The sequence below is a fragment of the Arabidopsis thaliana genome, chromosome 5 (genome assembly GCF_000001735.4).
Source record: "Arabidopsis thaliana chromosome 5, partial sequence".
In the NCBI taxonomy this organism is placed as follows: domain Eukaryota; kingdom Viridiplantae; phylum Streptophyta; class Magnoliopsida; order Brassicales; family Brassicaceae; genus Arabidopsis; species Arabidopsis thaliana.
The window spans coordinates 3,364,695-3,385,050 of record NC_003076.8 but is presented as its reverse complement, the minus strand read 5'-3'; the positions used below and the strand labels follow the sequence as shown (position 1 = coordinate 3,385,050).

Here is a 20,356-nt window from a genome sequence, read left to right as displayed (position 1 = left end):
TCGGGACATTCATTGTTTCATGAATAGCAGAAAGCACATGTAGTACCACAAATAAATGTATCGTAACTAGTAGTATAATATTTGTATTAATCACCCAAATCTTAAACTATATTCTACGCTTCAATTTCAGTTGCAAACTAGTATGATCAATAATTTGAACACCTTGCGCATAAAAAAACACGAGAAAAGCTAATAGAAAAAATGAATAAGACCCAATCCTCACAATTCAATGGAGCGGACAACAACTGTATTGGCACAAAATTAGTTGTCTGAAATCAATCCCATTTCTATATCAATAAATTAAATACTAAAAAATTAGCAACTAGTGGTAATAGTACACACAATAATCAAAACTAATAATAATAAATTAAAGGGTCTTTAAATTAAAATAATTTAAGAAAACAGCTAAGCCATTTTTGGTGTCTTAAGTCCCGATCTGAACGGCGCTCGGAGGCTTTTGTCCCGTCCGTAAGTGGCTAATAGGAAACATGTGATGTGGTTAGTCACATGTTCCACGTCAGCCTCAATGTTACACGTGGAATTACCGTTGACTAACACGTGGTCTAATCATTTTCAAACAAGTTTCTTCTGTTTGTCGTGTTTTTTTTTTTTTGTTGCTCTCGCGCCAAAAATTATGGACGGTGGTGAAGGAGATTAAGGATATTGTTATTTTTTTTTAGTTTTGGACGAAAAGACGAGAATGTGGAGATATTAATTGGATGGGGACACCAATCCTTAAATACCGGATTTGTTTAATTCTCGATTAAAGCAGGACCATACTTTTCAGCTTTCTTCCTAATTATTTACTTAGTACATTATTATATTATATTCATATACATAATACATGTGTGTGCAAAGTTGGGTTTGACATTATGACTACTTTAAGATTATTAGAGAAATTTACCATCTCACGAAAGTTTTACCTCCTTGGACTAACCCATCATGGATTACGTCGTGGTGGCATATGATTAAGTAAAAAAAAAACTTGCAAATTGGTTGTCGATTTATTGTAGTCAATAGTTGGGGGCATATATATTGTTGTTATGAATGACTCGGTGCCATATAGATTCATTTTGTTAATTCAATAATATTATATTGTTAGAATTTATAATAATTTCCGAGTGGAAATGTCATCCGTGAATCTCTTAAGAGTAACATACAAACTATATTTTAGTTTTCCAACAGAATAAATAACTTATTAAGATGGTTAGATGGATGATAAGATGACATGTTTAAGAGGTTCTATTAGTGTGTGGCTATACCATAATTTTCGGTATTTCAGTAGTTTCATAATAACACTTGGATTAGTATTACTTTAAAGTCGATTTTAGTATTATTTGATACTACTTTTTTGGGTTCCATTATTAAAAAGGGTTAAAATAAAATTCGATAATCTATCCCGTGTAGGGCCCTGGTCAGAGTTCTTTACATTTATATTTCTGACAAGGAACTTTTCAGTGTCTTAATCATATGTTCCAATAATAAATCACTCAGGAAGATAGATCTAAAGTAAATCTCCAATGTACTGTTTTCTGGTTTTATAAAAAAGGAAAAAGTGTACATTCTCTTATTATGATCCTAAGTCTGATAGTCCGGCCATAATCTAGAGAAGAATTGAGTTGATTTTTGTTTGTGTCACTTATTCGATGTAGATATATTGAGTATTACTACTAATTTTTTTTGAGAAAAAACTCATTGAAAAATACAAAAAGTAATTTGCCAAGTACAAACCCATTTGAATTCTTTCATACAGTAAAAATAATTGAAACAATGAACAAATTTTTCATTTATCAAGAACTTTCTATGTTAAGTTCCGATATGTTTAAGGAGCATAATCTCTTAAATTGTGATATGACAAGTGATGGGGGAAGGAACAGCAACAAAAATAAGTAGTGACTCTTAAAGTTTTTGCATGGATGGATTTGTGAAAAGATAATTCAAAGTGGGTAACACAACTCCGGGATTCCTTACCATCACCGTAATTTCATATTTAGTAACATACTTTTCGTTTTTAATTACTTCAACTAGGATCTTTAATATGAAAAATTGCTAAATGGTGGACCAAGAAAACAAATGTATATCTCTTCTCATTGTAGATAAGTTTAGTTGATTTACAGCCACTTTTGACTTTCAAGTGCGTAAATTCATGAAGGATATGATCGAACCACAGTATGCCATAGAGAACAAAACTTCATACATCTATCTGTTTCTGTTTCGAGCAGTTAGTAATGGGCTAATCGATGAAGCAGCACAATTTAACCGGAATAGAATAGCAGAACAAATCCATTCTGTAAAAGGTATTCTTCATAGCACTATTTTAACAGTTTGGAACAAGGATCAAAATCAAACATCATACAACGAAGCAACGAGACAAGTAGAAAGTTTGCACACAGCTTCAACTTTTAGCTTGGACTAGTCTGAAATAATTGCCGAATTTCATTCGGCATGTTCGGCATAATCTCTGCGTATGCTGCAATGAACAAAAGAATAAATAAACCGTAGAAACATAACTTAAACAGATCGTTATTTAAACTAGGAATACCTTCAGGTAGTGATTGGATCCGGAAAGCATCCTCGGCAAATGGTAAACGCACAGGGATTGCTGGACTTCCAGGGCTTGTACACTGTTTCTTCGACAGATGATGCATTGGCCATACTAGAATTCTCACTTTTGTCGGAAGTTCACACAGAAGATCTCCATATCTAAGGCTCACCACGAACTTGCTATAATCCAAAACATATCTGGTTTTTTAAAAGGTTATAAAAACAAAATTTTAAGTGGCAACATGGCCACATCAATATCTAGTGTAGCAGCAGTTAAGAGGAAGTATATGGATCTATGAAATTGCTAACCAGTCACAATCATCCATAGAAAATTCAATCATGTGGTAAGGAAGACTGTGATAAATCTCACTGATCTGATGTCCAAAGAGCTCTTTGATAAGCCGGACCTATAATGAAATTCAGGAGAAGCATCCTGGTTAACTTGTGAAATTTAAGAGGTTCCTAACACTTTAGACTTTTGGTGCATATTTCACCGACAGTGGTGAATAACAACACACCCGGTATAGTCACACCAGATTATTTGGCCCCGTTTTTCATTATAAAATAAATACATCTAAAAATCATTTCATATCCTAATCTGACAAGGTTGATGATACATTAGTGCTGAGATTCTCTTACTCCAAGTTAACTGGTCACATGATTTTAGTACCATTTTCATTGCTATCTAGAGAGCATATTGATGTATTTTTACTGAGAAACAAATTGAACAAGAAGCCAGCAGGTTAAAAACTTAAGAAGTCATGACCGAAAACAACAATTTAAAAGGCCAATATGACAAGCACAATCTAAGTTTGAACATCTACTCATGATCTAGATTTTTGACAAACCTGTTCCTTTCTGTCCACATATGCTTGCAGGAGATCCCCAACATTATCGATGAATTTCTGGCATCGAAAAATGTTAAAACCAAAAACATATAAGAGACAAGGAAGTAAGAGGATAAACTGAAGATCAGGTACCTTAGCATTCGAAAAAAGAAGATCATTTTCCAAGTCACTTAGCGGCAAAAAGAAAGGAATTGTGTGCTCAAGCACAATCATCTTCTCCAAAAACGACTTGCTCTCAAGCACACAGTGGTAAACCTCGTAAGTTTCTCCTATATAAAACGGATTTAATTATCATATACAGGGAGATGAAAAGGTTAGGAAAAGTCCCAATGTCTTCATATACATAGAAATATGGAGACAAAACAGCTAACTCTCTTTCACTGACACGCCAAAAGGTAAGAAACCTTTGAAGAAAAAATCATTATGATAACTGCTAATAATTTTTGGTAAAGAAAAAACACTTGGAAATTGTGACAAAATGCCAGTTATAGTTCAAAATACCTGCAGTAGATGTTTCAAACTGTATTCCAATTCTCGATCCATCTAGGCAACATATCACCTGTTTGATAAAACACCAAATATATAAGCAAAAACGACCTGGTATCGATTCAAAGTGAGAGGTCATTCTAAACTTAAGATTAGCCAGGTGTCAGTCAAAACTTTAAAATCAGGAAAGTTTGTAGCAACTACAAAATTTGGGGGAAGACACAACATTACAACAATCAACATTCTTCAACAAAGATATACAAGTATACAACCAAGATTGGTCTGATTGGATCTATCTTTTAGGCAAACATTGCATCCGGCCAAGATGAATGAACAAAACGATAGGTTTCCTTTGGACTATCCAGAAATTTCTACAGCCATATAGTATATCTTTTGTGACAGAAGTAGTCTTCCTTGCGGGTATCTTGAAAGAATCATGGTAAATTCTGTGCTATATAGACTTAGATAAGGCTTACACCAACAGACCTTGGGTACAAACAAAATCAATTTCTCTACAGAAGAAATTTGGAAGAATGTAAGACCTCAGGAGTACCTTATTTCCCACTCTGTAAGTAATTCGTTCTTCAGGATGACAAACTAGTGAAAAACCTGCATTACCGTTATCTGCCTTTCTGTCAGCTTCCATATGCACCTACACAGTTCATGGTCAAGTTCAGGAAAAATTCAATAAAGCCAACAGAAGAAAAGAAAAAGATGGCATAAAAGATTTCATAGCACAAAGAACATATAACTCTTTTTATCAGAACGACATAATCAAATCTAGATCTGCCCTTATTAAAGTGTCTACTAAGTCTTCTTCAACTAGATACCAAGGCTTGGAACACCTCTTTTAAGTACACAACAATGTTGACAATAAAAGGAAGCACACAATGATGGATGCCATACCCGTTCCCTTAATGTGGCCAACAAACCATCATTCCACTCTTCCCCATCTAAGAAGACTTCTGCAGAGGATAGGAGCAAATACAGCATTTGATTAAAATAGATACACGGATGAGCAAATACTTATGAAGCAAAAAAAAAGTCAGTTAGATAATTCGTCCAATTCTGCAATTCAGCTATCCATACCCACCCTGACTTTGGGATCTCCGTGCAGCTTCAAATTCTTTGTTTAAGCGATCTAACATTGTCTTATCAGAATCCCTAAAATGAATGATCACCAAATACAAACTTAGCAAACATAAAGATCGAGAAGTGAACTATATAGTTCAAAAGCATATTTCCTACCTAGTAAGACGGTCTGACAATTCTCGATGCCTCTTGAGAAGGTTTGACACTAGGAAAGGAGCATAAAGATTGACTAATTATTACCAGAAAGCTTTAAACCAAAAAAAGAAAGAAAAGGATCTGAAGCACAAGAAAAGCTGTTTACTCACATCTTGCTCGTGTTGTATCCAGTCGGATATCTTGGTCCATTGAAACAATCTATTTGCAACGAAAGCAAATGTTGTGGAATCTGCCTTTTTCAAGGTAACAATTGGAAAAAGAAAATAAAAAACCTGGAAAGGGTGTGTAATTTACCATTTCTCCCATATTTTGCTTATCAAGAGGTCTTTTGACCAAGCTCCTACCAAAAAGCAGAGAAGTTGATAATCAATCTCTACACCAAAATTTTCAATGTTCATACATCACATCTAAATCAGCTAGTATTTCCAAGTAATTCTATAATTCAAACAAATTGCAACACTGAAAAAACGAGTGAGAAGCAAAACCCTAAAGCGACCAAATCAACAAGAGTTATACTCAGCGAAATCACGATTTCTGCTCAGTATTAACACACTGGAACGATACAAAACAGAAACAAGCCTGATTTAGAAACCCTATCATGCCTATCAGCAGAGCTTGTTTTCAGAGGATTACAGCTAAAATTTCGTGCAGCAGCCTCAAACATATAACAAAGAAAATTAACTCTATCAGAAGAAGAAAAGAATGATTACTCAACGACACCGGAGAGTAGAGAAGATAACAGATCAGACAGGCGACGAGAGACGGTTTAAGCAGCGCCGGATAGTGTACGGACGTCGGAATGCTTGATTTCGTTCGGAAAGATCATAAAATCTCAACCGCGAAAGGAGAAAAGAGTAATCAGGAAAATAAGAATCAATTTATTTGGTTTGGATTTCGAGCGAATGAAATAGTTTGGTTATGCCGTTTAAGTGATAAACCAGAGCGAATTTAGATTTGATTTTAATTGAGGAGACATCAGAAAATAACTGGGTCTACTAAAAGCCCATTAAGAAAAATCTTATCCAATAGCAAAAGTCCATGTGCGTCTTCCTTTCATATGGCGACCGCCGTCCTCTCCGCAGCGTTTCGATTCCCGATAGTTACCCGCCGACTCTCTGCTCCGGCGCCGCGAATTAGGTTTTATCATTCTACGATCCGATTTGCTCATTTCCGAAGATTCACAACGGCTTCTCCTTCAATGAGCCAGCAGACTGGCGAAATCGATGCCGTCGTCGATGCTTCGTCGGCGGAGAAACCCGACGACGTCGTGGTGCAATACGTTGTGCTTCGACGAGATCTAATCGATTCGTGGCCACTTGGGAGCGTTGTAACACAAGGATGTCATGCGTCAGTGGCAGCGATCTGGTCGTTCAAAGACGATCCGGTCACGCTTCAGTACTGTGATCCGCAGCACATTGATTCTATGCATAAGGTTAGTCAACATGACCCTAATTTTAGAGTTCTCTGGCCGGAATCAATGGTGGATTAATTAAAACACTTTATTTTTTGGGGATTAGGTGACTCTGGAAGTTAAAGGGGAAACGCAGATGATGAATTTGTCAGAGAAGCTGAAATTAGGAGGAATCTCTCATAAGCTATGGATGGAGCAGCCGGAGAATATTCCGACGTGTATTGCTACAAAGCCTTATCCTAAATCCCAAGTCTCTTCTTTCTTCAAAAAGCTCAAGCTTTGCAAGTGATCATTCTTGTTCTCCAAAATCCCAATTTCTTAAAATTCTCATTTTCATAATCATGATTCATACATATACAGAGAAATCATAAAAGAGAAGACATGTTCTTTTCTTTTTCTTACAAACGTTTAGAAACACGATACACAAAGCAAGTCAGAGATTTGGATATATGTACATATAGAAATGATCTCGTATGAGGTGGGAGTTTTGTTTTCAGCCATGGACGATGAGTCGTTTGCCGCAAGTGGAACAGAGATGACGACGTTTGGATTTATTAGAGAGAGGAACGAAGCAGAATCTCCACTGGCTATTTACGTCAACCACTTGAACCGCTCCTCCGCAGTACGGACACGCTCCAGGAGCTGCGTACCTTCCGATCACCCTCTCGTCCTGATCACACACGAACACCAAACACATCCTTCTTCTTCTTCTCTTCTAGACAATGAAAACAAATGGAACCGTTCTTAGTTTTTTGTTTCCGCGTTAAAAAGGGTTGTAGTTTTGATGATATTTATAAGGATGAGATTGAGACTCCATGGAATTTAGGATATTTCATATTTTGTTTCCGCGTCAAAAAAGTTGCAGTGTCGAAAATTAGTTCTGGAGAGATATAGCTTAATCTAGAAGCAATTTTGGATTAGGGGAACGAAAAGTCAAAACTCACGTCAACGTTGAATATAAGTATATTGGGCTTTAATGTTCAAAGCTCAAGGCCCAAATTTGTTAAATCTCCACACTGTGTAACATTTGTTCGACCCGCCAAGGTGAAGAATAACTTGACTGATTGTTGTTGCTGTGATTTCAGATTCTCTCCAACGTTATCTATTTCGATTAGCTCAAGCCTCAAGGTGAAGCTTGAAGCCCATCAATGGCGGATGGGTAGCTTCTGGTCTCCTTGAAGATGAATCGGATTTCAGCTATTTCTACTCTTGTCACTCCTCTCCCTCTTCTTCCGTCGTGCTCCTTTGTTCCGACACGACGGTGTTATCCTCGCAGAGCTACTCCTTATTCCAGGCGAATCAATCTCAAGCCTCTCACTTCTCGCATTGTTCTCCTCACGCGCCGTCGTCAGCTTGGTCAGATCGTGGAGGAGGTAGAAGCCGCTAAGAAACGGTATGGGAGGCTCAACACAATTGTGATGAACTCAGTTCTCGAAGCTTGCGTTCACTGTGGAAATATTGATTTGGCTCTTCGGATGTTCCATGAGATGGCGGAACCTGGTGGAATTGGAGTCGACTCTATTAGTTACGCTACTATCTTGAAGGTGATTTTGGTTCTTTCCTCTAATTTTGAATTTTGGTTCTTTCCTCTAATTTTGAATTTTGATTTCGTGTGTCAACCTGAATTTGATGTCGAATCGTTTGTATTGGTTAAGGGATTGGGTAAGGCTCGGAGGATTGATGAAGCGTTCCAAATGCTGGAGACTATAGAGTATGGAACTGCTGCTGGGACTCCCAAATTGTCATCATCTCTTATCTATGGTCTGCTTGACGCTCTTATCAATGCTGGTAAGATTCTTAAGCTGTAACTGTTTCTCGTGCTCAACAGGCTGCAGCTAATCTTGATTATGTAATCTTGGTGTTAGTGAAATGGCCTGAAGCTGATGCAAAAACACTTGATATTGATCTAGTGCAGGAGATTTACGTCGTGCCAATGGTCTGCTTGCACGATATGATATTTTGCTTCTAGATCATGGTACTCCGTCAGTTCTTATCTATAACTTGCTGATGAAGGTAATTCTTTACACATAGTTGCATTTGATTTAGGGTCAGAGAAGCATCATCATGGTATATGTCTTGTTATATATTTCAGGGCTATGTCAACTCAGAATCTCCGCAAGCTGCAATAAATTTGCTGGATGAAATGTTACGCCTTAGATTGGAGCCAGATAGGTTGACCTACAATACTTTGATCCATGCCTGCATTAAGTGTGGCGACTTGGATGCGGCTATGAAGTTTTTCAATGATATGAAGGTCACACATGTATATTTTAAAGGCCAGTTTTATACTCCAAGTGTTACTCAGAGTAGTACTGGGGTAGAGCTTGGCTCATATTAATTATAATGTCTTGGTTTTGAATATAATTCAGGAGAAAGCAGAGGAATATTACGACGATTTTCTTCAGCCAGATGTTGTAACCTACACCACTTTGGTGAAGGTGAGCCAGCAATATCTCATTACATATCTGATCATTATGTAGGAAGATGGCCTAGTACTCTTTTTAGTTTCTGCTTTAAACGTTATCAATTTCTGCCTCTTATGATAATTCTACTTCTTAGGGGTTTGGGGATGCAACGGATCTGTTATCACTGCAGGAAATTTTTTTGGAAATGAAATTGTGTGAGAACGTGTTCATTGACCGAACTGCATTTACAGCAGTAGTTGATGCCATGCTGAAGTGTGGTTCAACAAGCGGTATGATACTATGAATTTATTTCTGATTATTGCTGCTTTCAGCATCCGGACATAGATGCTCTTGAAGTAACTTCTTAGGGTCTTTATTGAATATGTTCACAGGGGCCCTTTGTGTATTTGGTGAGATATTGAAGAGAAGTGGAGCTAATGAAGTCTTGCGACCAAAGCCTCACTTGTACCTGTCTATGATGCGTGCGTTTGCTGTCCAAGGGGATTATGGAATGGTTAGAAATCTGTATCTTCGCTTATGGCCGGATTCTTCAGGATCAATCTCCAAGGCGGTTCAACAAGAAGCTGATAATCTCCTGATGGAAGCAGCTCTCAATGATGGCCAGGTACTAACGAATTAGATAAACTCTCTGGATTTGGGCCTTCTATTTGTTTTATCCTTTATGTGGTGTCTATCATTTTCTGGTGATACTAGTCTGGTAATGATTATGGGTCCTCTTAACTAATTTTATGGATTATTTTTCAGCTCGATGAGGCCCTAGGGATTCTTTTAAGTATCGTGAGAAGGTGGAAGACAATACCTTGGACGACTAGTGGAGGCATGGTATGATGTGAAAAGTTATTTGCAGACATGAGATTTTTGTTTTGGTAAACATGTATTTACTAAGCGGTTATGTCCGGTGAAACCTTAGTTGGGTGGTTTTTGTTCAACCGCAGGCTGCTGTCCGCCTAGAAACATTGTTGGGGTTTTCCAAGTCTATATTGCGTCCACATCTACTTAGTAAGGTATAGATATCTATTGCCCACACTCTCTATTCAGGCAAATGATCTCAGAATGTGAGGTTTGGTGGTTTGCTGTACTTGCCTCAATTTTTCAATCTAATACTGAGATGTAAGTTTGGTAATTAACAGCAATCTATTGACACAGGTGATACCAAGTGAACCAATAGAAAGCATTATGATTCGATTTGAAGCCACTCGGCCACTGCTAGGCACTCTGCAGTTGAAGAATGTGGCCATGCGGTTTTTCAAGGAGCAAGTTGTACCAATTGTAGACGACAGGGGAAGCTGCATAGGCCTTTTGCATCGGGAGGATTGCAATAACGTGAGTTAAAACAAAATATTGTTCCGCTTCAGCACTTGTTGACACAAAAAAAGATAGATGAACTGATATATTTGTGCATTTAATTATTTTCTTGTAGCTTGATGCGCCATTGGTCTCAATGATGAGAAGCCCGCCCACATGTGTGAGTACAACAACATCGATTGGTCGTGTGGTAGATCTAGTTTTGGAAAAGAAGCTTAAGATGGTTATAGTTGTTCACTGCGGGAATTTTAGTGGGAGCGGTTATAGCTCAAAGGCAGTAGGAGCTTTTACAAGAGCACAATTGTATCGGCTATTTGAATCAGAACAAAAGCTGCTTTAGTGAATGTAAGTAATATTTTATCGCTTCTTATATGATTTAGTTCTTTCAATATATTCACTTTTGTCAGAAAGAAAATGAACAAGAAACAAAACCTTGTTCCCTAACCTTGTTCTTCTTCGAGTTCTCTTGCAGCCTATGCTGTTGGAGATTCCTTCTTCCCTTGCACCCCTTCCTTCTTTGTTCCTTCCTCTGGTAATTCTTCTATTTGAGCCTTTGTTTCGGCTGTTTCTTCTTTCACTCTGCTGCTTTCGCTCTCTTCCTCTTTAACTTCTGCTTCTTCCTGTTCCTCTTGTTTACTTTTTTCGAAATTCACAGCTTCATTCATATCCGTAGTAGTAGCAACTGTCTCGCTATTTTCCTCATCATCAACTTTCTTGCTATCAAACTCCTCATAGATCTCAATCTTCTTGCTATCGACCAACACTTCTCGTCTCTTCTGCCTAAACCCGCGGAACAAATCACTCGTCTCATCCAAAACCGAAACATACTCAGGCTGGTGGCTCTCAAAGTTATACTCCTCAATGATCTTCAACTCTTTTGCCTCAGCTTCTTCTCTCTGTCTATCGAGATTCTTAAGCTCTTCTCTTAATAGCCGAACCGCGTTGTTTTGCATATACTCCCATTGTTTCACGAGGTTGGTTAGTTGAGAGGAGCCTTGCTGAGTCAAACTCAATAGTTCTGGTAACCGTGTCAAATCTGCAATGGTCGGTTTCTCTTCGATTGTGACTTCTTTCAACATGTCTAAATCTATAGCAGGTTTCTCGACGTTGAACTGTTTGTCAGCTTCAGGTCCAACATTTTCGGGCCACATCGAAGACAAGACTTCGACATCCATTTCCTCAATCTGATTAGTCTCCATTTATCAAAGCTTCTTTTCATACAACAACAACAACACAATGGACCAAACTACTCTGAAATTTCAAACAACTTTTCCTTTAGCTGCCAGAATCTGGATAGAATAAAGAATCTGTATCTGACATTTTTAAACACAGAGATTATAAACGAAAATCATGCATCAAGAAAAATAAACAAATTTGTAATCTTGAGAGTCAAAAGGCAGAAGCTTTACCTTCTCCTGCTCCAGTCACCGGAAAAAGAAGAAGAAGAAGAAGAAGAGAGTCGGAAAGAGTAGATATGAAGAGGAGTCGTGGTCGTCGGAATAGAGTAAATAAACTTCAAATGAGTAGAGAAAAACTTGTGAAAGAGAGAGAGAGGACATGTGCTTGCTCATGAGACTGAGAAGTATTATATTCATGAGATAAGTTGAGAACTAGGCAGTTTTTAGGGAAATAATTTGAGAAGTAGACAGTTTTTTTAAAAATAGGTTGATAGGGTAGTTTCTTCTGTCCTCTCTAATACAGCCCTCCTCTAATACAGCTAATAGTCAAAGACCGTTTTACCCCTCTTGTGTTTTGATGAAAACTAATGGGCCAAATTCAAACCAGCCCAATATCATTCAAAATTCAACATAAACTTATCTCCTAAACCCTCGTTGAACATAAACTTCTCTCGTCGTCGACATCTTCTCTGAAGTCGTCATTGTCAAAAGAAGATAAACCCTCGTCACTTCAAAAATCATACACACATTGTCAAAATCTGTCGAGATGGAAGGTATGAGTTATCATAAGAAGCTTTACAGTTTATGAAATTGAGTGTACGACCAACAAATAACGATGGAGACGATGACTCTGTTTTCGTTTTTTCAGGGGACGATGAATCCTGCGTCTCCATGGTCGGCCGGTGGATTTGCTACTCCAATGGTTGGTGGGATTTCAAGGTTGATAAAACTAGGCCAGGAAAGGCTATTAACTGCGAAAAAATTCAGACTTTCAAATCACTTGAACAAGTTCTCCGGCGAAGATTCTCCATGGTTGGTCACGACGTCTTTGTTGAGATGTCGTTCTGGGCTGACGACGTTTTGGTGAGGCTCAACGGTCAGGAAACACCTCCGACGGAAATCAAGGATGATTGGTCTTTCAGAATGTTCAAGTCTCTTCTAAAGTCTGACAGTTCTGTGAATCTTTTTGTCACCTTTAAGAGAAAAGTAGACGATAAGCTTGAGTTCCTAGATCCTCTTGAAATTGCTGTTCCGCCTTACAACAAAGGCTTCCCACTGCTACAAGGTGATAACACTGTGCATGAGTTGCAACCCCAGAGAGGAGGTGTTCTAGATAAAACGAGCGTACACCATGGAAATGGTTTTGACGTACACCAGCAACTTGAAGATTCTCTTCGAGAACCAAATCCTCTCTCTCTCTCTCTCTCTCTCTCTCTCTCTCTCTCTCTCTCTCTCTCTCCACGTTTGCATCGGGCATCGGGCATCGGGCATCGGGAGGATTGTAACAGTGTGAGTTAGACAATTGTTCCGCTTCATCAGTAGTTGACATAGAATAAATATAGATGAACTGATAGATTCATCGCTTCTTATATGAGTTACTTCTTTCGTAGAATGTCACGTTTTTGCATATAGAAATCTCTTTCAGTGAAGAAAAAAAAGCAGATGACTAGTTCATGTTCACAGGCAAAACCATATCACTTGTCCAACACTTATGCTATGCTGAATTATAGAAAGAAAATTAACAAGAAACAAGAAAAGCACTGACATAGGAAACTAATAATTAAGACACAGTTGCAAATGTCTGCATGTGATATACTGCAGATGTATATCACTTAGATGCAGCAGTTTCATAGTCAATAACGGTTTGAAAGGCTCCAGCAAGAGCCAAGACCTTGTTCTTCTTCGAGTTCTCTTGCATCTTACTTGCTATTACATCGTTGTAGGCTGTTGGAGATTCCTTCTTCCCTTGCACCACTTCATTCTTTGTTCCTTCCTCTGGTAATTCTTCTACTTGAGCCATTGTTTCGGTTGTTTCTTCTTTCGCGGCGCTGCTTTCGCCCTCCTCTTCTTTAACTTCTGCTTCTTCCTTTTCCTCTTCCTTACTTTCTTCGACATTCACAGCTTCATTCATATCTGTAGTAGTAGCAACTGTCTCGCTATTTTCCTCATCATCAGATTTCTTTTTGACTTCTTCCTCTTCTTCACTGTTGTTTTCTTCGATGTTCTCTGGTTCTTTCGGCTCCTCTATTTGCTCTGTGCTTTTATCCTCATCGATCAGTTCTCCTTTTTGTTCTTCTGTGGAGGCAGCCACTGGACTGGTCTCCTTCTCTTCACCGGATTCATCCGGTTGTGCAAACTGATCTTTATCTTCCTCTTTCGGTTCCTCTCCGTGGTCAGAAATGTGTACATCGGTCTCAACCTTGACAATCTCTTCTTCGTCTTCGTGAGCAGACGCAAGAGGAGAAGAATCCGGGGAAATCTCTTTACCCGAAGACTTCTTGGGAACATTCCCAGAACCTTCCTTTTTGCTCTTGGAAGAACTGTTACCGCTTAGACCGCTCTTCTTTACCCCTGAAGATCCTCTTGAAGCCACAGGAGGTGATTTCACCGTACTGCTTCCTCTGAGACCTCCCCTGCTGCTTCCATGGAAAGATGTAGAACGCAGACCAGTGACAGGCTTCTCCCTTGGAACCGCGGGTTTGTCTCGCAGGTGTGGGTGGGCAGGAGAGGTATTGAGAGATCTATGGGCTGATGAAGTTGATGGAGAAGTCAAAGACGAAGGAGGATGATCAAAGGATCGTCTACGAAGAAGCTTCTGATTTTCTTCGACGGCGTTGTTCTTTCTCAAGAACTTGACCGGGTCCGGTCTCGAGCTGATTGTAGGTTTCAGATAATTAGGCAAAGGCTTCCCAATTGTTTTCCGATCAGATCCATCTGCGTTCGCTTCAGGCTCTGATGATGAGACCGGCTTTGGCTTTCTGCCGAGTGATTTTGATCTGGTTAGGTTTTTGTTGTCCCGTTTCGTTTTCGTTGTACTAGACGTCGTTGCCATTATTAAGAAATCAAATAACGACCTGAGACGCTACCTAACAACGCACAATTAGAAAAAAGGAAATTGCAATATTTCAGAAGGATATCAAATAAGAGTAGCCAGCCTTAAAGAGTTAAGAATATGAGAAGAAGAAGAATACCTTGAGATCAAAGGAACTAGATGGAATAATTTTGGATTTTGCTATTGAACCAAGGAGAAGAGGCGTGTATATCAAGGAACGTAAGCTCCAAAGATTTGTGGTTGAAAATTAGGGTTTGCTAATTTATTTTTGGAACTCAGTTTTTGTAAATGGAGCTTAAATCTCGCATCTCTTAGGTGTGGTGGTGGTGGTGGAGACCATGGATCCTCGATTTATTTATTTGTTCCTAAACAAAATAATACCCAAATTTATAAGTAAATCGTTTTGGAAAACCGTAGACTTTTGTTTGAGCTAGTCTATCTTTGTATTAAAGTATATGTCTTACCACGTAATTTCTATTACATAGATATACATGTCTAAATTTATTTATCATTATTTTTATTTCCTTATATAAATAATAACTAATTGTATTTTTTTAATGCTTTACATTCAATGGAAAAATATATTCTTCCTAATTTAGTTTTGAATTAAATAACAATTCAATTGTTTTTAGCTTTTACCAATCCACACATTAAATTGAAAGACTACTCTGTGATTTGTTGCCTAAAAAGAGAAGTAACGATTTCATTTATTTATTTGTTTGTTGATTATTAACAATAAGATGATATATTAGATGTCATAAAAAAGTGTATGTATAAAACAACTGGCTATTGGAATTTAAAACATAAAAAAAGTCAAAGATGGGAAATCCAAATCGAGTGATGCATCGATATGTGGCTATACTCAAATATATATAGGGTTCTAAACCAAACGTTCATACCATTTGTAAAACTGATGGCTCTAGCAAGAGAGTCTTGGGTGGAGAATTCAGTAGTTATTCTATCATCTTTGCTTTTACCGTCATGATTCCTCCTGATCCGCCAAGCAATCATCTCTCTATATTGTTCATCCCGTAATGTAGGTTGCTTACATAGAGCATAATAATGTCTTAAAACACTAGCAGCCTAGTAGGAATCTCTAACGGGGAGAGTCTCGAATTAAAGGACCTCTAGAACACTAAAAACTTCAAAAGTTTTTTTTTCGGTTAATTTTTGGACCTAGCATAGCATTCCTGACATGCATACGTATTTTGTGTTGATCAAATATTGGGTCGTATCCGAAAATCAGAAACTCCGACCAAGTCAGAAAATGATCATTTTTCCCCCAACAAGAAAAAGTTAAATGATACATATTTTGATTGAAGCTAAGGTTCACGAAACAATTTGCTGAATTCATATATATTTCGAAGATAATCAACTACTTGTGATATGATTGCTTATTTGAAAAGAAAAAAGACACAGGGATTATACATGAAAATGAAAAAAAGTTCCCAATAAAAGAAATGAAAACAAATGTTAAAGTGGAGAAATGGTGGTCGATGTATCCACGCTTTAAAAGACATAAAACAACTTATAAAGTGCAAGCTTTGTATATGAACCTCATAAGTCATAAGAGTTCTTTATTTGCTAATAAAAACCTCATAAGAGTTTCAAACGTGTTGTTCTAAGTCTTTGCCTCTTTGGGAATTCCCTACCCAAGGATTCCACGTTTGATCTATTTGCAAAATTTATCTTTTGCTTTATTTTAAAAAACTGTTGTTTAGGTTTTTATTTATCATATATATATATATATGAGAAACTTGGGTGAATAAGTTATAGCCAAGAAATTTGTATTTAAGTGAAATAATATCGTCTTTGTTTTTATGAATTCTGATGCTAAACAAAGAATATACATGTTTAGTATTTAGTTTATAGGAGTATAATAATCATGCGAAGAACGATACATAGGGAGTCTCTTGATTTACGCCAAAAAGGACGATACGTTTGTTATTACACCTTTCTCGACATTGTCAATATCAATAATTTGATTAATCTAATCTAAATCCTTTTTATCTACAAAATTAACTAATCCATTACACTTTCCACCAGTTACAGTATAATATAATCGTCAATCCCATATATATATATATATATATATATATATATATAACTCATCCATTAATATTTCACCAAAAAAAATACAAAATTCAATTACTCAATTATCATTCCGTCCACAATACGTAACGCCGCTAACGGACAACGGTGTCGTTTTAATTCTTCCTAATACTCTTCCATCCACTGAGGACGACGTCAGTGTACATCTCAGCCGTCAATCTTTAGCTTCCACTGAACCCAACCCGAATCAACGGTCCTGATCTCTCTAACCGCTTTTTCCATATTTGCTACGCCACTTCTTTTTTTTTCTTCTCCCACAATATTTTTTATTTTCATATATATATATATCTTCTTCTCCTCTCTCTTCTACTTCGCTCCACGTTTTTTGTTAATTCTCACAGACGGCGCAGAGTAATCTCTCGGCAAAGGAAAAAAATAAAGGTAACGCCGGAAAGTTTTTTTTTTCTTCCCCTCTCTCTCGCAGCAGCTGACATGGTTTCTCTAAAATGATCTCGAGAAAGAAAAAAAAAAGTTGATATATTTGTTGTATCTGATTCTCTCTTGTTGTTTCTGTATTTGGATTGAAATTTTCAACTTTGGAAGATTTTTCTTCAATTTCACAGTTAGGGTTCGAATCCTGTTAACTTGTAGCTTGATCGGAAAAATTTTGAAGGGCAAAGTTTCTTTAATTGTCTCATCTCTCTGTTTAGATTTTGTTGTTGATGGCTTTGTTTCATGGTGAAGCTGGAATCGCGGAGAAAAGGGTTGTTGTTATGTTTATGGAAAGTCCGTGTAATTCGAATCAGACCCTTTCTTTTGGAACCATTAAAGTCACCTCCTTTCTCTCTCTCTCTTTTCGTTTCTTTTAACTAGTTTTTTGTTCATCTCTCTCTCTTATCTATCTACGATCACCGAATCATCAGCTTGATGTTTATGATACATCAAGTGTTTTGCTCTGGATGATTTATTATCTACATCCATGTTGTTACCGTAAGCTTTTTTTATGTGGTTGTCTGTTTCTTTCTTTCTTTCTCCGTGATGCTTTTTTAACTTTCAACGACTTGCTTTATGTTTTGGTGGAAGACAATCTTAAAGCTTCCATGACTTTATTGAAGCTATTATTTTATAGGTTTTTCTGTTTGGTGTTAGTGGATTATTACTATTTGTATGCACTTTTTAACCAGATATCTGTATTGATACTTGTTTTTGTCTTGCAGGGAAAGTGTTTCTTTGATTCATGGATGGATGTGCTGGTAAACGATCTGTTGACCGGTTGGTTGTGCCTCGGAAAGCCAGTGGTCTTACCCTGCGTGAGAATATGAACAAGACAGATGGTAAGAATGTTCCTTTCTGCAGCCGAGTTGGTTGTACTGCAAAGGTAACTTCTACCAAGAGATCTCGGATTGGCTCTACGGATAACAATACAAAAGTTGGTCTGCCTCCGGTTCCATCTACCTTAAATAGAAAGGAAATTGTTGGGAGCTCATCTCGTACTCCTGGTGGATTTGGATACTTGAGAAAGCCAGCCAAAGTTACTGCAAGAAGACAGCCGTCATCTAGTTTAGACACTGAATCTTCGGAAACGAGTTGTATTCATGATGATCCAGCTGCAACAGAGCCCACACTTCCACGCCAAAAGACTAAAAGAGTCACAATCAATGTTCATCCTCAAAGCGCTGTCTCTAGAGAAGTTGTAATAACAAAGGCAGGAAGCTCAAGTAGAGGAACCAGCAGAATTAGTCATCCAAAGTCTGAATTGGGTACCCGCGATGCTCTGACGGGTCCTTCTGTTTCTACATCTTCTGGTAACAGTGAGCACACTGTAAGAGGCGGTTTGAGTAGGCATAGATTGAGGAACTTGAGCTGCAATTCTGTGTCTGATGTTCTTCCAACTAACTCAAACTCAGCAACAAAAATCAGTGTGACTAAAAAGAAAAACGCTGATGGAGAGAGCAGCTTATCTAGCAAAGGTAGTAAGACTAGTGTGTTGGTTCCAAAGGTAAGGAATCAAATTTCTTCTCATGGCAATGGCGTCACAGTTTCTGATAACAGAAGAAATCGAGTAGTACCAAGTATTAGGGACAGCAGTACTGTTGTTTCAAATGGTTGTAGGAGAGCTGGTTATTTTGGTAGATCAGAGCGACTTGGAGCTACTGCATCCTCTGCTACTTCTCGACAAATGCCTCATCCTACAACACCAACCGATCCCAATCCTTCTCTTTCGTTTTGTCCATCAAATATATACAGTAGTACTGGACGCGTACATAGCAATATGCCTGGTAGCCCCACGGAAGCTGACCCTTCAAGCTCTTTGGTGAACCGGGATGGTTTGAGTCACTACAACATGAATGGAATTGCAGAGGTATTTTCCATCACCATTTTGTCTGAAGTCATTGATATGTTGTTCCCGAGTGGTCGTGAATTTTGATAACAAAATACTATTTTAAAAATGTTTCAGGTATTGTTGGCCCTGGAAAGGATTGAACATGATGAAGAGCTTACATATGAGGTATAAAGCAGCTTGGTATTTTGATATGAACAAGTTTTGTCTGAGCTTATGGTTTTCCTGACGATGCTAATTTCTGTTCTGCTTCTTTTCCCATAGCAACTGGCTTCTATAGAGACCAATCTATTCTCAAGTGGTATGTTCAGATTCTATGATCAGCATAGAGATATGAGGCTTGACATCGATAACATGTCATATGAGGTCAGTCTTGCATGTTTTACTTCTTGGTCCTTGGACTATTGTAGCTTAACAGTCACAAACTCAAAAAGTCTATGAAAGCTAAAACCATATGAATACAAACTTGCAGGAGTTACTAGCTTTGGGGGATAAAATGGGTACAGTGAGCACAGCTCTAAGCGAAGAAGCACTCTCAAGAAGCCTTAAGCAAAGCATTTATCAGGAGACAGATGAAACCGGTTCCATCTCTCTGTATAAGGATGATGATATCAAGTGCAGTATTTGCCAGGTCTTTTTAAAAATCTATCTTCACCCCAATTTGTACCCCAAACTAGAAATAATCCACTGCTTTGTCTAGTATCTGAGCTGAACTAGGACAGTGTACTAAAAGGTTTTAGTAAAACCGAAGCTAATGTTAATGTTCTTGATGTTATATGCAGGAAGAGTATGTTGATGGAGATGAATTAGGGACTATTCCATGTCAACATATGTACCATGTGAGCTGTGTACAACAATGGCTGCGGATGAAGAATTGGTGCCCAATCTGCAAAACCTCTGCGGAAGAAGAGAAGTCGATTTAGTGAATAATGCCAACAGCAGTTTTAGCTTTGTGGGATGATTCCAAGATGATGCAGATACATTGCTATTTTCTTCACCAAGTGCTTGTCTCTACATCATCTTGCTCTCTCTTCTCTTTTCTTTTGTACATATAACAGTATCTTTCTTTTGACCTAATTGGGTACAAATGGGTAAATAAGATCAGGTGACCATTTTCTTCTCCTTCTGTATTAAAAGCTCGACTTTGATTTGAACCTGAAACATGTTTTGGTTTATACAAACAAATACACTCTCTTTCTGCACTCTTCATACTCCTAAAGAGTCAAGATTACACTGAGTTATATTATACGGGAATACTAACATGTCACTCTATAGAAATGTTAGGAAAAATTGCAAGATGAATTCATATGTAAAAATCAGTGTTGTTCAAAAAGTGTCTCAAGTTATTTGCATGAAATTGCAGAAAACAAAATATTATGTTTTCATGTTTTGCATTGTAGAATGTTTCGTATCACTTGTCTTAACTTTGATCTTGTAGAGAGATTTTATCTTAACTTTGACCTCC

The 20,356-nt window shown here is 37.8% G+C and overlaps 7 protein-coding genes, 3 long non-coding RNA genes and 1 pseudogene across 21 annotated transcripts; 6 read left to right on the top strand and 5 right to left on the bottom strand.

Annotated features, from left to right (window-relative positions):
• The first annotated feature begins 507 nt into the window (after positions 1 to 507).
• AT5G01825 lies at positions 508 to 806 on the top strand. Its single transcript, NR_142549.1, has one exon. It is a non-coding gene; the product is annotated as an other RNA (long non-coding RNA).
• Positions 807 to 2,092: 1,286 nt separating this feature from the next.
• Positions 2,093 to 6,095, bottom strand: AT5G10710 (centromere protein O). 3 transcript variants are annotated; one of them, NM_001203356.1, is made up of 13 exons: positions 5,837 to 6,044; positions 5,421 to 5,466; positions 5,276 to 5,324; positions 5,127 to 5,175; positions 4,972 to 5,042; positions 4,709 to 4,725; positions 4,432 to 4,530; positions 3,894 to 3,951; positions 3,525 to 3,661; positions 3,393 to 3,449; positions 2,854 to 2,951; positions 2,543 to 2,724; positions 2,093 to 2,470 (listed from the first exon to the last, which is right to left on the bottom strand). In NM_001203356.1, exons 2-13 carry the CDS (start codon positions 5,430 to 5,432, stop codon positions 2,403 to 2,405), a joined length of 897 nt encoding a protein of 298 aa, NP_001190285.1. In that variant the 5' UTR covers positions 5,433 to 5,466; positions 5,837 to 6,044; the 3' UTR covers positions 2,093 to 2,402. The 3 variants fall into 3 exon arrangements, with proteins under 3 accessions (NP_001190285.1, NP_568235.1, NP_001318533.1); NM_121109.3 differs by lacking the exon at positions 4,709 to 4,725 and adding an exon at positions 4,785 to 4,843 and having other exon boundaries at positions 2,185 to 2,470; positions 5,837 to 6,095; NM_001343133.1 differs by lacking the exon at positions 4,709 to 4,725 and adding an exon at positions 4,785 to 4,843 and having other exon boundaries at positions 2,185 to 2,470; positions 2,543 to 2,951; positions 5,837 to 6,095.
• A 54-nt stretch (positions 6,096 to 6,149) lies between these two features.
• On the top strand, positions 6,150 to 6,998 carry AT5G10700 (Peptidyl-tRNA hydrolase II (PTH2) family protein; the record flags this gene model as incomplete). Of its 2 annotated transcripts, NM_121108.1 has the most annotated exons (3): positions 6,184 to 6,558; positions 6,644 to 6,822; positions 6,950 to 6,998. In NM_121108.1, the coding sequence occupies 3 exons, from the start codon at positions 6,184 to 6,186 to the stop codon at positions 6,996 to 6,998; spliced, it is 603 nt and encodes a 200-aa protein (NP_196631.1). The 2 variants fall into 2 exon arrangements, with proteins under 2 accessions (NP_001331209.1, NP_196631.1); NM_001343132.1 differs by lacking the exon at positions 6,950 to 6,998 and having other exon boundaries at positions 6,150 to 6,558; positions 6,644 to 6,826.
• Positions 6,830 to 7,399, bottom strand: AT5G10695 (methionyl-tRNA synthetase). Of its 2 annotated transcripts, NM_001203355.1 has the most exons (2): positions 7,188 to 7,388; positions 6,830 to 7,115 (listed from the first exon to the last, which is right to left on the bottom strand). In NM_001203355.1, the coding sequence occupies exons 1-2, from the start codon at positions 7,232 to 7,234 to the stop codon at positions 7,031 to 7,033; spliced, it is 132 nt and encodes a 43-aa protein (NP_001190284.1). In that variant the 5' UTR covers positions 7,235 to 7,388; the 3' UTR covers positions 6,830 to 7,030. The 2 variants fall into 2 exon arrangements, with proteins under 2 accessions (NP_001190284.1, NP_568234.1); NM_121107.2 differs by having other exon boundaries at positions 6,830 to 7,388.
• Positions 6,945 to 7,385, top strand: AT5G01815. The gene has a single exon (NR_142548.1). It is a non-coding gene; the product is annotated as an other RNA (long non-coding RNA).
• A 72-nt stretch (positions 7,400 to 7,471) lies between the features above and the next one.
• Positions 7,472 to 11,411, top strand: AT5G10690 (pentatricopeptide (PPR) repeat-containing protein / CBS domain-containing protein). 2 transcript variants are annotated; one of them, NM_001343131.1, is made up of 13 exons: positions 7,600 to 8,081; positions 8,193 to 8,325; positions 8,453 to 8,550; positions 8,630 to 8,791; positions 8,907 to 8,975; positions 9,097 to 9,232; positions 9,335 to 9,567; positions 9,708 to 9,785; positions 9,899 to 9,967; positions 10,110 to 10,286; positions 10,384 to 10,613; positions 10,741 to 10,800; positions 10,924 to 11,411. In NM_001343131.1, exons 1-11 carry the CDS (start codon positions 7,719 to 7,721, stop codon positions 10,606 to 10,608), a joined length of 1,743 nt encoding a protein of 580 aa, NP_001332464.1. In that variant the 5' UTR covers positions 7,600 to 7,718; the 3' UTR covers positions 10,609 to 10,613; positions 10,741 to 10,800; positions 10,924 to 11,411. The 2 variants fall into 2 exon arrangements, with proteins under 2 accessions (NP_568233.1, NP_001332464.1); NM_121106.4 differs by lacking the exons at positions 10,741 to 10,800; positions 10,924 to 11,411 and having other exon boundaries at positions 7,472 to 8,081; positions 10,384 to 10,681.
• AT5G10680 (calmodulin-binding protein-like protein) lies at positions 10,637 to 11,827 on the bottom strand (the record flags this gene model as incomplete). Of its 2 annotated transcripts, NM_001343130.1 has the most annotated exons (2): positions 11,678 to 11,827; positions 10,637 to 11,581 (listed from the first exon to the last, which is right to left on the bottom strand). In NM_001343130.1, exon 2 carries the CDS (start codon positions 11,465 to 11,467, stop codon positions 10,742 to 10,744), a length of 726 nt encoding a protein of 241 aa, NP_001318532.1. In that variant the 5' UTR covers positions 11,468 to 11,581; positions 11,678 to 11,827. The 2 variants fall into 2 exon arrangements, with proteins under 2 accessions (NP_001318532.1, NP_196629.1); NM_121105.2 differs by having other exon boundaries at positions 10,742 to 11,691.
• Positions 11,828 to 12,212: 385 nt separating this feature from the next.
• On the top strand, positions 12,213 to 12,964 carry AT5G10670 (annotated as a pseudogene; the record flags this gene model as incomplete). Its single annotated transcript has 2 exons — positions 12,213 to 12,219; positions 12,315 to 12,964.
• On the bottom strand, positions 12,703 to 14,955 carry AT5G10660 (calmodulin-binding protein-like protein; the record flags this gene model as incomplete). 3 transcript variants are annotated; one of them, NM_001203354.2, is made up of 2 exons in its annotated part: positions 13,338 to 14,575; positions 12,703 to 12,900 (listed from the first exon to the last, which is right to left on the bottom strand). In NM_001203354.2, the coding sequence occupies exons 1-2, from the start codon at positions 14,496 to 14,498 to the stop codon at positions 12,703 to 12,705; spliced, it is 1,359 nt and encodes a 452-aa protein (NP_001190283.1). In that variant the 5' UTR covers positions 14,499 to 14,575. The 3 variants fall into 3 exon arrangements, with proteins under 3 accessions (NP_001190283.1, NP_001318531.1, NP_196627.1); NM_001343129.1 differs by lacking the exon at positions 12,703 to 12,900 and adding an exon at positions 14,638 to 14,955 and having other exon boundaries at positions 13,117 to 14,532; NM_121103.3 differs by lacking the exon at positions 12,703 to 12,900 and having other exon boundaries at positions 13,275 to 14,892.
• Positions 14,956 to 15,584: 629 nt separating this feature from the next.
• On the bottom strand, positions 15,585 to 15,788 carry AT5G01805. Its single transcript, NR_142547.1, has one exon. It is a non-coding gene; the product is annotated as an other RNA (long non-coding RNA).
• An 823-nt stretch (positions 15,789 to 16,611) lies between these two features.
• Positions 16,612 to 20,123, top strand: AT5G10650 (RING/U-box superfamily protein). 3 transcript variants are annotated; one of them, NM_121102.6, is made up of 6 exons: positions 16,612 to 16,991; positions 17,768 to 18,912; positions 19,009 to 19,059; positions 19,156 to 19,257; positions 19,364 to 19,522; positions 19,674 to 20,123. In NM_121102.6, the coding sequence occupies exons 2-6, from the start codon at positions 17,788 to 17,790 to the stop codon at positions 19,812 to 19,814; spliced, it is 1,578 nt and encodes a 525-aa protein (NP_196626.2). In that variant the 5' UTR covers positions 16,612 to 16,991; positions 17,768 to 17,787; the 3' UTR covers positions 19,815 to 20,123. The 3 variants fall into 3 exon arrangements, with proteins under 3 accessions (NP_196626.2, NP_001331828.1, NP_001031869.1); NM_001036792.3 differs by having other exon boundaries at positions 16,969 to 17,540; positions 19,674 to 20,079; NM_001343128.1 differs by having other exon boundaries at positions 16,787 to 16,991; positions 19,364 to 20,093.
• The last annotated feature ends 233 nt before the right edge of the window (positions 20,124 to 20,356 follow it).

Bases quoted from the DNA above. Each gene is read 5' to 3' on its own strand.
- AT5G10710 (NM_121109.3), bottom strand. The intron at 5,176-5,275 runs GTGAGTAAACAG...CTCCTTTCCTAG, and splicing joins GGATACAACACGAGCAAGAT to TGTCAAACCTTCTCAAGAGG. The intron at 2,952-3,392 runs GTTTGTCAAAAA...ATTTCATTATAG, and splicing joins ATGTGGACAGAAAGGAACAG to GTCCGGCTTATCAAAGAGCT.
- AT5G10695 (NM_121107.2), bottom strand. From the start codon at position 7,234: ATGTGTTTGGTGTTCGTGTGTGATCAGGACGAGAGGGTGATCGGAAGG.
- AT5G10690 (NM_001343131.1), top strand. From the start codon at position 7,719: ATGAATCGGATTTCAGCTATTTCTACTCTTGTCACTCCTCTCCCTCTT. The intron at 8,082-8,192 runs GTGATTTTGGTT...GTATTGGTTAAG, and splicing joins GTTACGCTACTATCTTGAAG to GGATTGGGTAAGGCTCGGAG. The intron at 9,786-9,898 runs GTATGATGTGAA...GTTCAACCGCAG, and splicing joins GGACGACTAGTGGAGGCATG to GCTGCTGTCCGCCTAGAAAC.
- AT5G10650 (NM_121102.6), top strand. From the start codon at position 17,788: ATGGATGGATGTGCTGGTAAACGATCTGTTGACCGGTTGGTTGTGCCT. The intron at 18,913-19,008 runs GTATTTTCCATC...AAAATGTTTCAG, and splicing joins ACATGAATGGAATTGCAGAG to GTATTGTTGGCCCTGGAAAG. The intron at 19,258-19,363 runs GTCAGTCTTGCA...ACAAACTTGCAG, and splicing joins TCGATAACATGTCATATGAG to GAGTTACTAGCTTTGGGGGA.